Source organism: Castor canadensis, chromosome 16 (genome assembly GCF_047511655.1).
Source record: "Castor canadensis chromosome 16, mCasCan1.hap1v2, whole genome shotgun sequence".
NCBI lineage: Eukaryota > Metazoa > Chordata > Mammalia > Rodentia > Castoridae > Castor > Castor canadensis.
In genome coordinates this window covers 45,777,896-45,800,222 of record NC_133401.1, presented here as the reverse complement: position 1 = coordinate 45,800,222, position 22,327 = coordinate 45,777,896, and the positions used below count along the sequence as shown (strand labels likewise).

Below are 22,327 nucleotides of genomic sequence, written 5' to 3'. Positions count from 1 at the left end.
AAAAGTTTGTAAAAAACACAAACCTATGCCCCCACCCCCATGCCCCACTCCCATACTTTAGAGGCCGTTTTGTTGTTTGTTTGTTTTGTTTTGTTTGCCATCAGAGCTTCTAGTTTTCCTGAATCATTTTTTATTTATTTCTTTGTTGTACTGAGATTTGAACTCGGGGCTTCATGCTTGCTACCCCTTGAGCCATTCTGCCATCCTGTTTTTTTGTATTGGGTATTTTCAAGATAGGGTCAAAAAATAAATAAATAAAAAGATAGGGTCTCTCCCACTATTTCCCTGGGCTGGCTTTGAACCAAAATCCTCCTGATCTCTGCCTCCTGAGTAGCTAGGATTACAGGTGTGAGCCACTGGCGCCTGGCCAGAATCATTTTTTATATAGCATCAAATACCATGCTTATATCGCTACATCCTGACTTACCAACCTTTAACAGTATCTCTTTATTCCATGCGGTGAAAAGGAAGGACAGCCCTGCTCTCTTGGGCCTCATTTCTCATCCTCACTATCCATCACACTGGCGTATTGTAAACCCAGAACCCTCACTGTTTCATTCCCTGGATTTTTTTTGTTGTTGTTGTTTTTTGGGTGGTTTTTTGGCAGTACCAGGCGTTGAACTCAGGGCCTCACACTTGCTAGGCAGGCATGCTGTACCACTTGAGCTGTTCCCCCAGTCCTTTTTGCTTTTGGTTATTTTTTTGGATAGGGTCTCACTTTTGCCTGGTCCAGCCTTGGACCATAGTTCTCCTAGGATGCCTCCAAATAGCTGGGATTATAGGTGTGTGAGCCAATGTGCCCTACCCCTTGTTGCATATTCTGTGTGTGAATTTTTAGATACTGTGTCATCTGTCAACATACTCCCATCTCTATTCTTTCTTTCTGAAATTTGTTGAAATATCCTATCTTTCATAACTCTTCTCCAGTCCTGGGTTTGTTTGTTTGTTTGTTTATGTCCTTCTTTGGTTTGAGTGTCCCCTTATTTTACTAAGAAGCAATGATTAAAGGCAAATGCACTTGTTCCTATATCTGTGTGCAGGGACTACAGGAAACCTGCTTTAGATAACCTATTTATTTCTTCACACTTTGAAAATCTGTGGAACTGAAATTAGAGTCTTCTCAATCACATTTTTATGTAACTCAATTTAAGCAGTTAGGATCAAAATAAGCTTTTAGACCTTTGTTTTTTTGTGAGACATTTGAACTCAGGGCCTCACAATTGCTATAGACATTTTTTTGTAGTTCTATCACGAGGATGAGTCTCTGGCCTACCAAAGGTCTCTGTTAGTAGGGCACATGGAACCTGTTGCTCAACATAACAACAGCCTTTGCAGAGTCTTCATTCCAACTGTGTTTGGAATTTCCTATCACGGTGGGAAAGAAGAGCATTTTTCTTTTTCCTAAGCCTGAGAGGTCAAAGCCTATCTTCCACATTATTTTTCCTGGCTGTTAGGCTGTAAATTTCCTTGAATGATAAATAGCTTCATTGAATTTTTACTTCCGACTCAATTTCTTGAGAAGTAAAAGGAGGAAGAATAGCCAAGAGAAAACAGACTTTCATATACAGAAAGTAATAGCTGTGCATTGTGAAACCATGCCATTGTGAGATACAGACATCGCTCTTGGGTCACACTTTTTAATTTCAGTGCCTGGTAATTGGTGTTCTCCACAGAACTAAATACTGTATGGCCCAATGTGGCCAGTTCCTCTACTGTAAACTGGAGGTGATTCCTTTCTTATGCCATGGTGATAACCTCTAAAGATACTTGTGTATAAACATGACTAGCTATGAAACGCCTTTTCAAGAACTTAGAGCAATGATGACTTAGAGGAAGGAATGTTCACCAAATTTGTATGGCAGTTACCAAAATGTCCACTCTGGTCTTTGCTGGGTAGAAGGATTGCATGTAATTTGTCTCCATTGTGTATTTTCTGAAGTACCAGCATGTACTGCATGATGTTTCAGTCAACAATGGACACATAGACCATTATGGTCCCATAGGGTCATATCACTTAGTGATGTCATAGCTGTCTTGGTTGGTGCAAGTTCACTCTATGATGTTCACACAATGACAAAATCACCTAACAATGCATCTGTCACGTGTCCTTCTCATGAAGCCACCGAGTATAATATACAAAGGTTTATTGTTTTCGTTGTAAAAGTAGCCGCCTCATGTGATGATGCTGTTGCCACTGAAATCATTCCCCACTGTGTACCACTTAGTTTTAGATGATCCAGCTTCACAGCTCTCCCTCTGAGAAACTTTTCTTGTCCAGGAAACTGTTGCCCTGTTCTATCACAAAGGCTACGGGATGTTAGTTTTTTTTAATGGGGTGCATTGGTCATTCATCCTCACTGAGCATCCCATGTGCTGACTTCTACAAGAAAATACAAATTGGTATATGTGAGACGATATTAGAGTGGGACTGCCTCTAAAAGAGTAATCATTTTTAATTTCTAAGAGTTTATGCATCAGTGCAAAACAAATGTGTTGGAGGTCTACTGAGTACAAGGTGATGTGGTAGTTTGTTCCACACACTTCAAAAGATATTGATGCAGGACCAACACTGGCTTCTAGGACTGTGTGGTCAGGTTGGGAAGAGGAAGCTTGAATATGTGAAAACAATTTTTCTAAAAACAGAGAGAAGAAAGTTTGGCACAACATTCCAAACATCATCACAAAACTGTATGTAATCACTGAATGCCTGGTACAGGTACTCAGTATCATGAGAAGGAAGAAAGCATGGCAGTCCTGTGGACCTACTTCTGCCTGGAGCGGGAAAGATTGAACTCCAAGGTGTCTTGAAGCCCAGGTGTTCAGAATCCTGGAGTGCTATGTCCATCGTATGCCCAGCCCAGATTCAAGGGCAGGGAAGTAGCGTCCCCATATTGATGAAAGTAGCAAAGGGACATGGTCACAGAGGTTATAATTCATCGAAGGCCATTTTTAACAGCTAAGCACAGTGGCTGTGATCTAAGTTCTCCAGTCATAACTCAATGCAAAGGAAAGCTTTTGGACTTATAGTCTCTCCTATAGCATTATTTTTCATCACATTCATAGCAAAATGTAACTTAATATCTTCATCCATGTTTAACATAAAAGAATAACACATATGGAGATGAGCTTCATCTTTCTGGTTTAATACAAAAGCATTGTTAGTTGATGACCTTTGAAAACACAAACTGCCTGTGTTCTGACATCCAAGGCACTGGATGGTAGGTTGGATGGACTAGTGCTGTGGAATCAGACTGACATGACGCTGTGTAGATTCCTGGCCCTGCCTCATGTTAGTTACCTCTGTGACTGTCTCAGCCTTCATAGGAGCAGGAGTACTGCCCTGCAGGCTTGTTCGTTGTTACTGTCAGTTTTCTATCTCTTTATTGAATGAATTTAAGTTTCTAAAGTCTGGTATTCCTATTCAGACATTATAATCTGACTTCATTAAACAGAATGCAATGCATTTGTTTTAATCTTTCATATAGCCTCTCAGTGTCCTGTTTTTTTCCCATACAAATTTAGTGTTACACATTCCATTGGCATTTCTAGAACACAAATCCTTCTTCTGTGCTGTTTGTTTATTGAATGGAGTTTCCCAAGACTGAACTTACCGGGGTGGCCAGTAAGTGTTGCCATGGGGGAGGAAGGGAGGGCCTCAAGGAGGACATGTGCCACTCGGGAAGGAGGGTGCTCAGCTCAGTTCAATCAGCCTTCTTTCTCCCTGAGTGGTTTGTGCTTCATTATGAAAGACCTAATCATAAAACCAGGGCACTGGGAAAGATGCTCAATAATTATAAATCAATAATTATAAAATAATCATACTAGTGCTGACTATGTGTTGAGCACTTAATATGTGTCGGCAGCTATGTTAAATGCTTTACGTGCATCATCTCATCCATCTTCAGAACGACCCTGTGAGATAGATACTATTAGTATTCTCATTTTCAAAGTCTGGAATGGTATAGCCATTTGATGAAAGTAGCATGGTGTATTACAGAAAGTTGGAAATACAGACAGGCAAAAATAAGATGAAAAACATCACATTCATATCGTTTAGAGTATTAGAATTAACATCTTACTATGTGAACCCCTGGAATTTAGAAAATCTTTTTATTTCTCTCCAAGCTTAATTTTTAAATTATTGTCTAAAAATCTAAAACAGAAGTTCTTATTTGAGAAAATAAGAATACTGGCTACCTTGTAGCCAAAATAAAATCTTGACCTTTTCTTTCTGTCTGCATTCCTTCTTTAGCAATCCTGACCATCCCTAAATCCTGGGTAAATCTAACTGAATATCAAGCAGATTGCAAATAGGGAAAGGCAAAAAAGATAAAACATATGCAAACCTTAAAAAAACATATTTCAGTATAGCTATTTCTGGAGAACAACCACAAAACCTCAGCAGAGTAGCTAGATTTAGATAGAGAAAACAGCAAGAACTTCTTCTTGAGCAACACATTTTATTGTCACCTGGAGTGATTCTTCCCAGGTTATGAGTGTGCAGGTCAGCTGGGGTGGCTTATTTTGGGACCCTGTCTAGAGGGGTAATAGAAGAACACTGTGTGTTCTTTTCATAGATGGTAGAAGCAGAACAGGGCACACCCAGCCATACAGACATAGTCCACTAACATACCAGGGACAAGCAAGTCAGATGTTAAGTCTGAAGTTAAAGCAATAGGAAGGGCACACCTACTGTAAGTGTCCTGAGCTCTGAGGCCAAAGCAAGGGTAAAGATGTATCACACTACCATTAATAGAGGATAAGTTCAGACTAATAATATACTTCTTTCCATGAGTAGATTAGTTATTTATCTATGCATCCATCTGCCTTACAAACATATATTATATGTGCATATATACACAGCAACATATTTATAACATACATAAGGACAAGCACATACAAACAAAACAAAATAAAAGATGAAGCTGCATATAAACATACCTAATGAAACATGAAAGTGGGGAGGCCTATTTAAATTAGGAAAGTTTTAGGGACTGTTATACTTATGGAAAAACACAGTAAAGAGTAAGTATAAAAGTTTTGTAGAGGAGAGAGAGCTACCCTCTACCCCCTGCTTTAGTTCAGTGTGGGCTCTGTGGCTGATCTAAGAAATCAACTTAATATAGTTAAGTTGATTTCTCTGATTAACAAGAGAGAAACAAGAAAGTTTTATGAATTTTATATGTACATGGGGATGACCAAAGCATGATGCTCACATATGTGTTAGACAAAGAACAATACATTGTGAAGGAATGACAGGGCATATGGGTATCTGGATGAGGGTAGTTAACTCTATGGATGTTACTGACACAAAGGGGGTGGTGTAGAAGCCAGGAGAAGGGAAGGGTGACTTCACAGACTTTGTTACTCAGGTTCACTGCAACCCCAGTTACCAGTGTCTGGTGATTAAGGTTATTTTCCAATCTTGGTATGTGAAGGATATCCCACCAAAAAGGCACTTTATGGCTTGCTGCAGGTAGGAAAACACAGGCCAAATGGCCCTCTGTAAAGTTGTACTTCCTGAAGCCATGTCAGCTTGAGATAATCAATTTAAGATGGTGTGTCTTAAACTTTCATTATCTCAAGGACAAGATCAACCGAAATTTGATGATAGCTAGACACAGGAAGTTGAAGAACAGGAGAGAGACAGGGGGGAATTATGAGTGAGGTAGAGGGATATTAAAAATGCCCACAATTCTGTGAGCTTAGGGAGCTTGGGGAGGTCATGGTAACATTGACCAAGAGATGGGATTTGTGAAGGATGTCTGGGAGAGAAGAGGCAGTCTTCCTTTCCATTTGCTGGCTATGTTTTAGCAAATGTCAGGTTGGTCATGTCCTCCTCAAGGTGATTGGACTTCAGTGGTATGTTGAGGTGGGAGTATAAATTCACTTTCTTTGTGAACATGGACTAGTTTCTAATGTTTCTTCAACTCTTAAATTCTGTAACATTTGACCTTTACTATAACTTATAGTTGAAGCAGTCTGAACAAAATGTTTCCCACGGGAGTTTAGGTAGAAAGAAAAGAACAAAAAAAATACATCAACCATCAAACTGATGCCCTCCAGATAAATGTTCAGTGTTGTTGCTCTTGCTATTCCTTTTTAATTCTTTTTCTGTTTTAAATTTGAGACTGTGGGCTAGTTACACTTTTCTAATCCAGTCAACGACCTCCCTAACCCCTGTCTTAACCCCCTCTCCTCACATTTATATTACAACTGGTCCTGGAAGACATTTGAGATTCTGACCTCGTTCTAAGTCTTAGGGCTTACTAATGACTGATGGGAAGGTAGGAAACAACCAGAGAAAATCAGGAAAAACCAGACACAGATGAGACACTGATCATGAAAATCAAAATGAAATAACATTTTAAAGAAATACTAAAATTAGTTGTTTTCCAGAAGGCTGCAAATCAAGCTTGTTAAAGTCTTTGTGGTTCTTTTACAACTTGACTGGATCTTGAATTCTGCCAAGAGTAGAAATAATGTCTTTTCTATGTCCTGAAACTTTATCTCACAGAGAGCTTATAGTGCTACATTCTACAGGTGTAAAGAAAGAATTGTTAAACTCTTCAATTTAAGACAGAAGGATGTGGAGACAGGAAGGAAATGAGAACGTGGATTAAAAGTTGCCTCACCCTTCTAAATAATAATGGAGTTTTTGTCTAGAATACCCCAAATGAAACAGAGTTTGTTTTCAGTATACTACCACTTTTCTGGGAGCAGTGAGAAAGTTGAAAATAGGTCTACTATTTGCGAATATGTTTAAGGAATTATTTTGGGTTTTTTCTCCAGCTCAAATGTCTTTCCTGACACATTTTCTTTTGTTCTTCCACTTCTGTAGAAATGACTTGTTGATGGTCTGTCGCCAGCTGAATATGGAAGGGTCTGTGGCTGAGATCATGAGCCAACTGGGCGCAGATGAAAGCGGGAAGATTTCCTTTCAGGATTTCACACGGTGTCGTATGCAGCTCGGGCGGGAAATTAGGAAGGAAGAAACGGACCTTTCTGTGAAGTCAGACAACTCCTGTCCAAAGAGAAAGCTGAGAGGCAGAATTGCTTCCTGGCCCACGAGCAGTGACAACAGCTTAGGTAGGTACAATCAGGTGGCAGTGGCATCGTGCCCAACTAGCCCATCTTTTACATCTCTGTAAGTGAGAATGGCGCCCCCAGCCCCTGCTGGCTCGTCTGTCCTGGGGCTGCCCTCCTGACCTCACCTTCCCCTGGGTACCTGCTGGGTTTTTCTGTGTTCTGTCCAATGGCTTCACACAGTCTGGTTTTATTTTACTTCTTCCCTTTTCCAAACTTAATACTGCATTTATATAGCTATTGCAGAGATTGGGCAAATGACTAGGAAAGGGGGTAATGTTAGTAGCAGGCTTTAGAAACCAATTGGAAACTTCTTGGCTTAATGCAGAGGTTGTTAAAAGCCATTTCTTTTTTAATTTATGTCAAAGTTTTTTTTCCTATAAAGATAGTTTTTCTGTTCATAATGTCACTGTTTTTTTTCTGATATGCAGTTAGAAAAAAGTTCTTAATGTTGATAATTATTGAAGCTGGGTGACAAGAACATGGGGTTTCTTGCACATATTTTTGATTTTTTTCTTAGTCTGTTTGGAATTTTCCACAATAGAAAGAAAAAGAAGCATCTTTTAAAGAGTAGCATGAACAGAGGGACAGAGAAAAATACCAGAATTTTCCCTGTACTTCAGGGATTTTTCCCCTTGAAAACGAATCCTGGTTCTCTTTCTCTGCTAGGTAGATATGTGGCAAGAAGGTAAGCTCCAGTTTAGCTGTCCATCATTTAGATGTGCACACTAATTAGCATGAGTAATTGTGTAGTGCCCCCGGCACATGTCTATACCCATCCCGAGCCAGTTCCTGACAGTGGGATCATCTGGAGGAGTATTACTGAGTAATTGAAATAATAAAAATGTCCACACCTGCCCTGGGCCTTACTACCTTGATGGATTCCACATAAGCAGAAAATGATGGGTGTGGAAATGCATGTTGTCTTAGCAGAATAGAGAGAAATATTTAATTTCGAGATAACTTTTTTTGAGTAATATATGTTCATTATAGAAAAACGATGGGGGAGAGGAAAGCAGAAAAAAAAGAAATCATTCTTAATTGTCTCTGTCTCTCTCTCTTTTATTTATGTATATACATGTGATTTACTTGGTTTTTCAGTAACTTTTTCCTTCCTTCCTTCCTTCCTCCCTCCTTCCCTTCCTTCTTCCTTTCTTTCTTCCCTCCCTCCTTCCCTTCCTTCCTTCCTTCCTTCCTTCCTTCTTTTCTTCCCTCCCTCTTTCCTTTCCTTTCTTTCTTTTGCTGAGGATTGAACCCAGGGCTTCATGCATGCTAAGCATATGCTCTGTTGTGAACTACACCCTGTTCTTTTTTAAGGATTTCTTTACATACTTTCTACATGCGATATTTTTGGAATGGGGGTTATTGTTGTTGTGGTGTTTTTTTGACAGCACTGGGATTTGAACTCAGCCTCACACTTGCTAGGCAGATGCCCTTTGCTTTAGCTATGATTTAGATTAGAGTCTTACACTTTTTGCCTGGAACTGGTATTGGACTGCAGTCCTCCTATCTATGTCTCCTGCACAACTGGTTGAGATGGGGGTCTCACTAACTTTTTGTGCAGACTAGCCTTGAACTGTGACCCTCACATTTCTGGCTCCCGTGTAGCTGAGTTTGCATGGTTTTGTATCTTACAATTTTTCCTTTACATTTTCTTTTCTTTTGGTGATGCTGGGATTTGAACTCAGGGCTTTACACCTGCTAGGCGAGTGCTTTACCACTTAAGCCATGCCTCCAGCTCCCTTTTTCATTTTCTTCATACTGTTCTATAATATTCAAAGCATGATTTCTAATGGCTGTATAACATAAAAGACACACACCATAAATGTTTATTAAATGAAGGGATGAGGGGAATACATAAGCACACACATATGTGTATTTGAAAGGTTAAGTCATCTGTGGAACATCCCTTACCTGAATTCTACACAGACTTTAAAATAGTGTATAAATGTGTATCATCTACTTTGTGGAAAAACTATACTGTTTAACTGTCAGGCATGTATTTCTTCTTCTTTTTGTCAATACTAGGGTTTGAACCCAGGGCCTCACACTTGCTAGGCAGGTGCTCTACCATTTGAGCCACTCCCCCAGACTTCAGACATGTATTTTAATGTAAAATACATGTTTATAAACACTTTGAATGAGTCACTGCTCACATTGAATTGGTGTGACCATCTCATAAGAGTGGCCCAACAGAGGAAGGGTTGAAAACCAATTCTCTATCATCCTTGGATGTGCCATTGAGAAAGAACTGAGAAGAGACAAGCCATATGCATGCTCTGAACCCAGGAAAATGCTGGCATCTATGAAACCTCTTACTAGTTCATCCTGGTGGTTAATGCTCCAGAGTCTGATTAAGTGTGACTTCTTTGTCACTTATTGCCAATGTGACACTGGACAAATTACATTTCTCAGTGTCTCAGTTTCCTCAAGCATAAAATGGGGCTAATTCTTGTTATAGGAAGGAATGGAAGAGTTAATATACATATACAAACACATAAAATGGCTGGCATATACTAAGCATATGTTTTAGCTCATTTTGCATTACTATAATGAAGTATCCAAGGCAGGGTAGCTTTATAAAGAAAAGAGGTTTTATTTAGCTCACAGTTTTGGAGGTTCAAGGGCCCACATTTGGTAATGAACTTCTTGCTGGTAGAGTCCTGTAGGACAAGGACATCACATGGCAAGAGACATGTATCTCTTCTGGTTTCTGTTCCTATAAAACCATTAGGATTCATTGCTCTACCATGATGAACTTGTCTCAAATCCTCTCAAAGCCCCACCTCTGAACATCATAGTCAGATTGAGTTTCTCACCTCTCAGTGCCTCACCATGGAGATGACATTACAGCACATAAAGCCTTTGAGGACACTCAAACCATGTCCAAACTATAGCAATGTGTTAAACTAAGATTATTATATTACCTCCCAGTTTTCAGTCCTGCAGACTGTCACAGTTACCATTCATGTGTTGGAAAACAAGATTGACAATAATTAAACAAAGATTTTGTTCAGTTAGCCCCTCCCTTTCCTATGTCATGACTTTATTTAGATCAATTCCAGCATATCCCATCTTTGGGTACATAGGAGGTGTGCATGCTTCCCTAACTCCTGCTCCATTTCTCTATTCCTCCTCCCTGGTAAACTCTTTAAAGTGTTTGCTTATGTTGAGTGTCTATCAGTGCTGACCCCTCATTCTTCCTTCAACCCACTTCTACCACATCTTCAGTCATCACCATTCTACTGACCCTGCTCTTGTGACATCCAGTGATTCCTCTTCTGGCCATATCTAGATCTTCAGCCTTTGACCCAGTGGACCAGTTCTCATTCTGGCTCCATTTTATTCTTTCAAGATCTTTGAAAGCTCCTGCCTGCCATTGTAGCTTCCATTTTTCATTGATTTAGCCCCCTCTCCTCTTTCCTTGAACTATTTCCAAATTATTTCCCAGGGACTGCAGAATTAGGTAAAATTGACACATATTCCTGGCTATTTGTACATCTCCCATATTTAATATCACTGAAGAGAACTTGATTCCCTCTGCACCCTTCCTTCCAGACCCATTCCTCTTTTTTTTTATTTCTTTTATTCATATGTGCATACAATGTTTGAGACCCATTCCTCTTGAGGTTCTCCCCATCTGTAAATTCACTGTATCCAGGAACTGTCACAGTCTACCTGATTGCTCAAGCTGTCAATCCCCTTTGTCTCTTTTGCCAATGAGATCAGACTCTGACCACTTCCTCTGTTCCCCTGTCATCACCCCTGTTCAAATTACTGTCACATCTTGCCTTGCCTACTAAAATAGCCTGTAACTGGCCTCTTGCTTCTCACCTTGACACCAGCATCTCATTCTCTAGCCTGCAGTCAGAGTGGTCTTATAAAGTTATAAAAACCTGCTCAGGTCATTCCTGAATCTAAAATGGTCACAACTCCATAGCACCCAAAATGATGTCCCCATGCCTTACTGAAGCCTCGGCCATCCCCAACATTCAATGTGGACCTCATAGTGATTCCCTCACTCACTGTGTATGTCGCAGCCACAGCAGCCTTCCTGCTGCTGTCCCTCCATGTTAGCAAACTCACCCAGCCTCCTGACCTTTGTTCAGGCTCCCTCCTCTGGCTTAGAACCATCTTCTAAGCAACCTTCATATTGCCTTGTTGACTTTTCCCTGTTATTCAGATTTATCTTTAGAAAGGTCTTCCCAAGCTAAAGTAGCCTCCTCTCATTCACTCCTTCATGTGCTCTCATTGTGGTACACTGCTTCTCCTTATCTGACATCCTCTTGTATATTATTGCAATGGGCTTACGCACTTATAAGCACACACTTATATGTCTCCCCCAGTACATTAAAAGTTCCACTGAAGGAGTAATGACTTTCTTTGTCTTTTTTTACACCAACACCCCTGCCCTCAACAGTTTCTGGCTGTGGGACATGCTCAGTGCCTATTTGTTGAATGAGTGAAGAAATGGCAATGCTCTGTGACAATGCTCTTATAGGGAAACACAGAAGGACAGTGTTCCAGACGCCAGAGAACTCATGATTTAATTGAGGAAACATAACATATGACAGATTAAACAAGAAGTAGGGTTTCTTTTCACTTTTATTTTTTGTGGTGGAGATCAAACCCAGGGCCTTGCACACGCCAGGCAAGCACTCTACCACTGAGCTACACCTTCAGCCCCAGCAATATGGTTTAAACTACAGTTAGCAAAACGTGAGATACCACTGCTTGGTGCAGAAAATATAGTCTATAACAAGAGCTGAGAAATACTGTGAACATAAATTTCAAGAAAGGGTTGGGGTTTCATGTGTGGCTACAAAATGGAGGGAAGCAGAAAGGATGTTGAACTATGAAGAGAAAAGTCTAAGAGGAAGTTAGGCTTAAGGGTTAAATGTCAGAAAGTCTTTATTGTCAGCCCTGACATTTCACAGCATATCCACAGCAGGGAGTGGAGTTGGCAGAAAAAGACCTGTCAAACATTACATGTACAAGTTGGAGGAGGAATTTCAATAGATTCATTTATCCCAAGTGTTTTCCAGAGAGCAGTGATTTCAAGGGATGGCCATAAATATTATGAGAAGAAAGAATTCCTTTGTCAAATAATCTGAAAACTCTGGGTTAACGTAGACGAATAGTTTTCTTTACTGTAGGACATGTCAGAGTCTTTGATATGCTAATGTTTCTCATGAATCTCCAGGAGAAAAATAAAATATATGGCATTTTCCAAACTTAATTGACCATAAACTTTTACTGACAAAGCTTCTCTTAGGTCACAAAGTCCCTGCTGAGATATACTTTGGAGGAAAATGAAGGTACCCAAACAACTAAATCATAATAGATTTTTATATCCATTTTGAGTCATCTTGGAAATAATATTTTTAAATCCTTATGTCTTTCAGACATCAGGTATGTAAATTAATGGTTATAGCAGTAACCATAATAAAATATATGAACTTCTAATATTCACTATGTATCAAGTTATTTGCTAGGCACTTTTACTTATATTACATGCTTAAAAGGTACAGTCCAGCTTCACCATCAAGTGGCCATAGGACTTAGGCTAGGCATGTGATTATTCTGATTTTTTAGTTTTCTTATCTCTAAAGTTAGAGTGGTTATGTTTACATTATAGGATAGTTGAAAGGATTTAGTGAGATTTTGCCTATAAATTTCCTGTACAGTGTCTGTTCTCAGTAGGCTTTCAATGAGTAAGAGAGTTTTTATACTTGTCATGATCACTGATGCAAAGTTTAGAACTGGATCCTTGTATGCAGGAGAACATTGAGTTGCAGAGCTCACAAGCCACAGAGCTAGCAGGGAGTGGGAACACTAGGTCTCCAGCTGAAAGATAATTCTTTGAGTCCCTAGAAACTTAAACCTAAAATGTTATTTTCATAACCAAGATGCAAACTAGAAAGGACACTATCATCTAAAGACCTCTCCTGGAATCACAGACCCCTGATTCCCTCGGGATCCTCAGTCCCATCTCTTCAGCAGCAAAGTGACTCACACATTGCACCAAAACAGTTGTGAGATTTTCTGTGGGCTGCCTGATTTCCCAGTGGACAATAACTCATCTAGATTCCTTAGAATTATTCAGGAACCTAATTTTGAAAGTTGTGTTTTTCTTTATGACAAGGAAAAACTCTGCAGCTTAGAAAAATCCTAGCATTAGCTGCTTCTGTGGGTTAGCAACTCCAACAGAGCCTTTATTTGAACATACACTTTTAAATAAACAGGATTTAAATTTTTTTTAACTAAGCTGATTTCCATGCATTTGTGTCAAATGTGTGAATTATGTAAGAGTTAGTGCTACACAGTGAAGATGTTGAAATGTCTGAGGAGGCTGGCACAGTCGTCCAGCTTGTTGGGTGAGGTCATCACACTTCCCAGAGTTCCAAGGGCATCCCTTCTGCTTTGTTCTGGTCTCAGACAGCCCAAGAACTTATTTGAATCAAGTCCCCATGCTTTTAAAACATTATTTAAGACAGCAGACATTAAAACCTGCTAATTAGTATAACTGAATTTAATTTATGCTAAGATTAGAACAGTTTTCACAGGTTCCTATAGCCAGTATCTTCAAACATTCTCTGCCAGCCTTTCCTTGGGGTACATTGCCATCTGGGGTGTTAGCCCTCATTACTGCTCCTACAGTACCCTGTGGTCCCCAAGGCACATATAAAGTGCTTAAGTTTTAGGGGAAAACTAACAGCAAAATGGTTTTCCTTAATCAGACCTTGAAATAAAAGTTAGATCAAAGATTGTATGGTTTAGACAGGAAGGACTCCAAACCATAGAAGCCTGAAGGAGGAAAAGTAAGGAAAATCCTGACAAATAAGCATCATTCTGAATTTTGTGTTGATATTTTTAAAAAGAAGCTAAAACCATAATTACTTCAAATATTCAAAACCCATCTAATCTTGACACAACCTAATTTTCAGAATGAATGTTATGCTTGGCATTCATTCTAGTTTTTTTTCTCTGTACCTGAATATTTTTCTAAATCCTTAAAACAGGTTAAATTAAAACAAGAAGTCATTTTTCAGTTCAATTGGATTGGCCCAGTGTGCAGAGTTCTGATTGGTGAATTAAGAATATCAAAAGTGGCTTAAAGTCCCTTCTGGGTGCTAGGTGAGAAATTAATAATTAATTGCAGAGCCTTTTAAATAAACTCATTCATAAGAGTGATCCATTGTTGAAAATACTGCCCAGATAGCATAAAACCAGGCAGAAGTTTCAATAGTTTTTATCCCCATTTGAAGGTTTCGAGAAGTTATAAGGGTGTTGTTTCTTTTATAAGCGTTAGCCCTATGTCATAGACCGAAAAACGTGCTCATTTAATTTATTTTGTTCCTTCATTAGAAGTTAGACTAGCCTTCCAAAGTCTTTTAAGTACTGGGTACCACTTTACATTCTTGAGTTGGGTACCAGGATGCTGTCAAGGAGTTGTCTCTTGTTTCTTCCTTAGACTTAGTTTGGGTAGACTGGGTCAGTTCTTTGATTAACATGCTCCATTTGCACCTCATTATTCTTCCTGTTCTGGAAGAACAGCAGTCCCCAATCCCTGTTGATACTTCTCAGGTTGCACTAACACCATCTAGATCGGGGCCCTTCCTTATCATCTTAATTCCTAGAGTTTCTCCCTAACTGTCTTTTCTGCCTGAGAGCTACTGATTTCACTTGAAGCTATAACTTCCTAATATTTTTGATATGAACTCATGCTTCAATACTTTAATTCTCTCTCTTTTCTTTTGTAGTTGCTGGGGTAGGACCCAGTGCCTCATGTACGGCACACTGAGCTACCTCCCGAGCCCTGACTCTTTTATATCTACTCTCATTTTTGAGCTTCCTTCCACCCATTGAGCTCATCCTACTTTATCCCATTTCATTTTCCATTATTTCCCCCATGTGGACCCTTTGCTTTGGATGGCACCCTTCACTGAGCCCTGCATATACACCTCAAACCTACTGCTTGAGTTTTGCTACTTCTGTGCTAGAGTATTAGTGAGCACTTTTTGCTCACAAGTGGCCAACACCCAACTGTACTACTCTGAAGGCAAAACAAACAAACACAACAGGGAGAGAGACATAGACAGAATGAGAATGTGGCTGTAGTGGAGACATCTATGCAGTTAGACCCAACATGGCTGGATCCATCAGTCTTTCTCCTACATGCCTCACCTGTTTCCTTCACAGTTGGCTTATTCTTAGGCCACTTTCTTGTTGTGACCTGCAGCAGCCCCCAGCTTATTCTATTGAGTAGCTACAAGAAAAAGTTATTTACTCTTCAAAGCCATACCATAGAAGTCCTGAAAATTGTCTCACTAGCCCTTCTTGGACCATATACCTATCCTTGAACAAGTTACTGTGGCCAGAAGAATACAGTGATCTGATTGTCCAGGCCAGGGTCACATGACTAATTGGTACTATTGGGGTGAAGTGGTGTTGTCTTTGTCCACATCACATGGAGTGAGAGTTGAGGAAAGGGGTCAGGGAATCAAGATATTGTCACTTAAAGAAAGGGGAATGGATGCTGAGCAGGCAAAAATAACAGATGTCCACCATATGGTCTTGTAACATAAATCTTGGATCCTCCTTGTTGCGTGTGTACTCTCACAATTCTCAAAAGGTTAATAATGCTAGATAATACTGGTATGTATGTGTATGTACTTAGTAACTAGGAGATTATTCATGCGTGTCTTGTTATTACAATGAACTGGTAAACATTTTATTTTATGTTTTATGGGGTTTTGTTATACCCTGTGAGTCATACAGCATTTTAATTATTCATTAGATCATGCATTCTGGGAAAACAGCACAGAGCCTGACACAGGACAAGCATTGGATGAGTAGGTGATTAATAAATGAGCAAACCAGTGAACAAAACTTTTTCATGCCCACACTGCCTGGTCTCAGCTATAGCAGTAATTTGTTGAATTATTGTCAACCGTCAAGATAAGAGACCTCTTTGTTTGGTTGGTTGGTTTTTGTTTTTCATTTTGAGACTGGGTCTCACTATGTAGCCAAGATTGATCTCACACTCACAATCCTCCTGCATGAGCTTCATGAGTGCTGAGATTATAAGTGTGTAGCACCGTGCCCGTCTGCACCTTTCTTGGAGATACAACTGTTCCTTTGAAATAAAAATACATATCCTCAGATCTAGGTGATTTTTGTAAAGAAAATGAGTCCAAGTAATATTGTCAATATTGATTTTTTTTCTTCAAATCTATTCTCATCCTGAGACTACAATCCCAAACTAGATGAAATAAAAAGCACCAAAACATCAAGTTCACTTCGCTAATATCTAGTAGGTCCTTACACTATGATACTTGCTCCTAAATTGACAAAAAAGAAGACATGGTGTAGTTGATTGAAAAACACAGCCACAGTATTTTAGTTTTTCCTCTCTTGAGAAAATGGAGTCTTTTTTCCTCGCTCCTTGAATCTAGGGTCACCTCATGATTTACATTGACCAATGGAGTTTTTCAAGAAGTAAATTGTACAAACTCTGGATCCTGGGCTTCAAAATCCCTTGCACCTTCCTCCTTTACATCTTGGAGTGCTCCTGCCTCCATGAAGTGACATCCAAACTATGCTAAGGGATGATAGGAGACCACACAGTAAGGTCCAGCCAAGGACCAAGCTCCAGACATGAATATGGACATCTCAGTCCCTCCAATCTCAGTCAAGCTATCAGATGACTGCAGACCCATTAGAAGGAGCAAGGCAGAGTACTGTCTACATGAGCCCAAACTCATGACCCAGGAATCATGAGAAATAACTAATTGCTGTTGCTTTAAGTCACTAACTTGTGGTGGCTTGTTATGGAACAGTAAATGTCATACACAGGGGGAATGACCCTTAATAATTTTGTGAAATTGTTAGAAATTAAGGCCAATTATATATATATATATATATATATATATATATATATATATATATATATATACCTTGTAACTAAGGCAAGGTTACACACAATCAAGTTAAAAATGTGAAGCCAACAAGCTGTGCTAGTGGAGATGAGATTGGAGAATTAGTGTCAGACAGAAACCAGAGGAGACTCTTAGAAGAAGTGAAGCCGAAACTGATCTTCAGGCATTGGGAGGATGGAAATAGGAGACACCCAGGAAGTGAGGAAAGAGAGAAGAGTTCATTGGAGCATGTTAAACCCATAATTAAAGCAAGTGTCTTCATGCCTCACACAGCTTTGTGAACCTCTGGGGAGTCCATAGTGCTGGCTTGGGGATGGAGATTTCTTTTTTTCTTTTATTATCATATTTTTGTTATACTGGAGGTACATTGTGACATTTACAAAAGTTCTTACAATATATCATAGTTCCAATTCACCCCTTTCATCATTCTTCTTTATCCTCTCTCCCCGCCATTCCTGGAATAGTTTGAACAGATCTCATTTTTCCATTTTCATACCTGACCACATATTTCTGCCACATTCACCCTCCTACCCACTTTCCTTATTGAGAATTCTAAAACTCAAGACAAACATACTGCATCTTTTCAAGCATCAACTCAACAGGTTGGAGGAGAAGTTGTATACATTGGTGTTTTTTTAAATATGTATGTTAAAGTGAATGCTGATATATATAACGTGAAATGTAAAATATCCCGACTTCCTGACTCTCCTCTGCCTTTAGTATGCTGTGGTGCAGATGATTAGGAAGCACTGTGTTGAAGGATCCTTTTAAAAGCACAAACCTCATGGAGATCCGGGAAGAGGTGCTGCTGCTGTTGCTGCTGCTTGTGGGTCTCTGCTTCTGATCCATGGAGGGAGCAGCAAGGGACGAGGACAAATCGGGGTTGAGCCCCAGCCGAGCTGTGGACTCACACTGTTTGGTCCCCAGAACCCGCCCCACCTGAAGAAATGAGTGGTGACTTGGCTCCAAGTAAGAGTACAGTGTATGTATCCAACTTGCCCTTCTTCCTGACAAACATTGACTTATACCTGATATTTTCTGAGTATGACAAAATTGTTATGGTTACTATAATGAAGGACAAAGATACTAGGAAAAGTAAAGGAGTTGCATTTATTTTGTTTTTGGATAAAGACTGTGCACTTAACTACACCAGACAAATAAGCAACAAACAGTTATTTGGTAGAGTGATAAGGGCAAGCATTGCTATTGACAAAGTAAGAGCAGCTGAATTCATACTGTATTCAGTATGAATACGTCCATAAGTCTAAGTGTTATGAATGTGGGGAAAGTGGACACTTGAGTTATGCCTGTCCTAAAAATATGCTTGGAGAATGTGAACCTCCAAAGAAGAAAGAAAAAAAGAAAGTTCCTGAACCAGAAGAAGAAATTGAAGCAGTAGAAGAAAGTGAAGACAAAGGTGAAGATCCTGCTCTTGACAGTCTCAGACAGGCCATAGCATTCCAGCAAGCCAAAACTGAAGAAGAACAAAACAAATGGAAACCTAGTGCAGGGGGTCCCTCAACATCAGATGATTCAAGATGCCCAAGGATAAAGAAGAGTGCTTACTTCATTGATGAGGAAGAACTTAGTGACTAAAGTTGTATTTATTATGTAAATATTCTTAAAATTAAAAAAAAAATCAAAGCACAAACCTCGAAGGTTATTTTACTTTTAACTTGTCTTTATAGGCTGCTTAGGGTCCCTGATTGAAGTCTAGAATTGCTTTGGTATTAGGCAATGACTTACAAAGCCTTTCTGGGTGAAGGAATAAAGAGAGAATAAAGGCTGCCCAAACACTGTTACGATACCAGCAAAAGCATTTTCTGGATTGTCTGTTGCAATGATTTTGATTTAAAAACAAAACAAAACAAAAAAACTGATAGGTAGCAGTCCCAATTCAGCATGCACAGAGATGCAATCCTGTAGTGAGAAATGTTTTACATGGGAAAATCTTGATTATCCAGAGACAGTTTATATGGGGCAAACCTTGCTTTCAGATTCTGAACATAATTAAGGCTATAATATGACAATGTTCTTAATACATCTCATAGATTTAGTAACCTGCAGATCAGCAGCTCCCATTAAAATAAGTCATTCTGCCATACAATAGTGGCCCTTGCCTGTAATCCTACCTTTTTAGGAGGCTGAGATCAATTGGGAGGATCACAGTTTTAAGCCAGCTGGGAAAAATCCTTCAAGAGACTCCCATCTCCAAAAATAACCAGAGCAAAATGGACTGGAGGTGTGGTTCAAGCAGTAGAGTACTTGCTTTGCAAGTGTGAAGCCCTGAGTTCAAATCCCAGTCCTACAAAAAAAGAAAAATAAAAGAAACATTTTTCTTTTTGCTAACCAAGGGAAAATATAGAGACTAAAATAGGAGAGGTCAAGAGAGACCCTTTGAATAGGGAATGAAGTAGGAAACTGTAAGAACCTCCCCTCCACTCCCACCAAGCTGGGTGCTCATTGGTTATTTGAGGTCTCAGATAATTGTGCCCACATTTTACAGTATAAGTGCAAACAACAGTGATGCTAAAGGGATAAATGACTTTATACCATCTAAGTGAGTAAGAATAATCAAGTCTGGTGTATGTTATTCATTTATCAGAGTGAGCATGTTTCTGCGTTGAGTGTATTTGAATGAACTTCACTTCTTTGTTTTTAATTGGCTTTTCTTAGTGTGAACTTTAAATTCTGCATATACAATGTCCAGTATTTGCCACATAGATGTCAGCTGTCCATTTCTGTATTCACTGCAGACAGAAAGAAAAAGCTAAAGGACAAATATAAGGAGAAAAAGATTGTATGTTTCTTTTATAAACTTCTAAGCAAGCACTGTAAGATCACTGGGTTCTCAAGTTTTCTGGGGATATTAAAATATTTTAGATTTGTTTTGTAGATGACCACCTCATGTAATTCAGTATGTTATTCTAAATTCTTGCTCTAAATGGTCTAAATTCTTTTAAAATGATGTCTCAAGTAGTACAAACTGGTTCTCCCTTATGTGCTCATTCTGCCTTTTTTTTCTTTGTGTTTTGGATTGGTTTGTTTTTGTAAGAGAGTCTCACTGTGTAGCCCAGAATGGCCTTAAACTCACTGTGTAGCCCAAAAGTCCAGCTCCTCCTGCCTCAGCCTTCCAAGTGCTGGGATTACAGGAGTGTACCATCTAGCCAATGATTCTATCTTTTATCCAGTGTGTTTCTCACTGTTTGGTGCTGCTTCTTTTGAATCTGTTATGTTAGTCACTTCCCCGTGACATTAATCACTTCATTTTAGCCAGGATAAGCCAAAAAGTTCATGGACATCCAGGCATGCTTATCTCAGGTGGACATCCTGGCGTGAAGGGCACCAGTGTCTACCAGTGTTGATGGTACCTTTTGAACCATGGAGAACACAATGAAATTGTTCATCTGTTTCCTCTATCCAGCATGACTTAACTGAAGCAATTCATTAAGCATCACTGTTTTTATGGGATGTTGAAGCCATTCCAATTTCAGTGGCAGCGATACAACTTGGCATGGTTTTAGATATTTTTCACGGAATAAAAATGATTACTTGACTGCGATAAAGGCTCCGTCTGCTCACAGAAGTGTTTAGTTTGGCCAGACGATTCCATTTGTCCATTGTTCATTTGTGAGAATCTGTCCCTCAACAATATAATCACAAAAGCCTCAGGAGGGCTTTATTTTGCTTCCTGTTTTATCTCTTACAAGACTGCTGCAAATTCATTGGAGGACACAGATGGAAGGGTAGTACTAAATGACTGCTTAAATCAATTAACTGTACCTAGTCGTGTTGGAAGAATTTTGTACGGTCTCCAGTCAATCCATTTAAGTTTGCTATCTGCAAGAAAAACATTTTGCTCATGGGTGAAGCTGAACTTAATCTGGTACCTTGAGTACTTATTTAACTCCAATTTTATACATACATATTGGTCAGCTCTAGAAAAATTCTAAAACATGAAAATCATTGTGTCAGATTCTTTTCTTGGTGTTTATGGTGTTTCTTTTGATGTATCTGACTTAAGATTTAGAGTACTTTGATAAAAATTTTGCCCTTAAATTACAAGTTTATAATCCAGAGAGTCTATTAAATGTCATTTAACTTCACCCTCTGTATAGCCTACTCTGGAGACCTGTGGGGATTAAGGAGTATTTCTCAGGTCACAGAGCTACTTAGCAGCACGGCTAGTACTAGAATGGAACGTTCCTGGCTCCTACTTGGTCTTTTTGCTAGTTCACTCTGCTCTGTTCTTTCTCCTTTTTTCTTTTGCTATATTAATAAAACTTTAGAATTTGGGTCTTTAAGATGGTTTATTTTCCTTGTTAGGAGTTTCTATGTAGAGATTTCGGTGTGAAAATGCCACCCTGTGGTGGCATACATCTGTAGTCCCAGCACACTGTAGGCTGTTTGGACTACAGAGGGAGACCCTGTCAGAAAGGGGAGGAGGGAGGGAGAGAGGGAGGAAAACGGAGGAAAGGAAAGGGAAGGGAAGAAAGGAAGAAAGGAGAGGAGAGGTGGGTTGAGGTGAGGCAAGGGGAAGGGAAGGAGGTGTACAAGCCACCCTGACTCCTAAAGAGTAAATATAGTTACCCATCTCACCTATGTAGTTACTCTAATGACAAAACTGAAGCATTCAAAATGCTTGTATGTTTCTAGCACTTTACTTTTTGCTCTTGTCTTTTTACTCACTTTATCTTTTGGGCTGGGAGTGTAGCTCAGGGGTAGAATTCTTGCCTAGCATGTGCAAAGACCTTGGTTTTATCCTCCACACCACAAGGAAACTCACTTTACATTGTACTTTGTCATATTCTATTTGGGTTGCTGTTTTAAAAATATCATAGACTGGGTAGCTTATAAATAACAGTCTGAAGGCTGGGGAGTCCAAGGTCAAGATGTCAGCAGGCTCAGTGTCCCATGAGGGCCATTTCCTGGTTTATGGAAGCACCCTGTTGCTATGTCCTTACATAGTAAGAGGGATTAGCTAGCTTTCTGAGGTCTCTTCTACAAAGGCACGAATCCCATTTGTAAGGGCTTCTGTCTCGTGACCTATTCGCCTCCCACGTCCCCACCTCCCAGTACCACCACCTTAGGTGTGAAGAAGAATTTTGAGGGGACACAAACATTCAGACCGTAGCATACGTCAGAGAATTCTCCACATAATTCATCTCATTTTGATAGAGTAATTGCAAACAGAATTTCAGGAATATAAACACTAGCATTTCACCGTACATTGTAAATGTCAACAAAGTGTTTAGTTAGATGTCATCCATCTTTACACATGCTGCTGGGTGCTGCTGACT

At 39.5% G+C, this 22,327-nt stretch overlaps 1 protein-coding gene and 1 pseudogene across 6 annotated transcripts in view; both read left to right on the top strand.

Moving 5' to 3' along the window:
- The window catches only part of Mcc (MCC regulator of WNT signaling pathway), a 437,017-nt gene that overhangs the window by 84,206 nt on the left and 330,484 nt on the right, over positions 1-22,327 (top strand). For all 6 annotated transcript variants that reach the window (XM_074058872.1, XM_074058874.1, XM_074058871.1 and 3 more), the window contains one exon: positions 6,842-7,089. In XM_074058872.1, coding sequence (XP_073914973.1) covers positions 6,842-7,089 — 248 coding nt within the window. The remainder of the gene's footprint in view (positions 1-6,841; positions 7,090-22,327) is intronic.
- LOC141418237 (zinc finger CCHC-type and RNA-binding motif-containing protein 1 pseudogene) lies at positions 17,788-21,318 on the top strand (annotated as a pseudogene).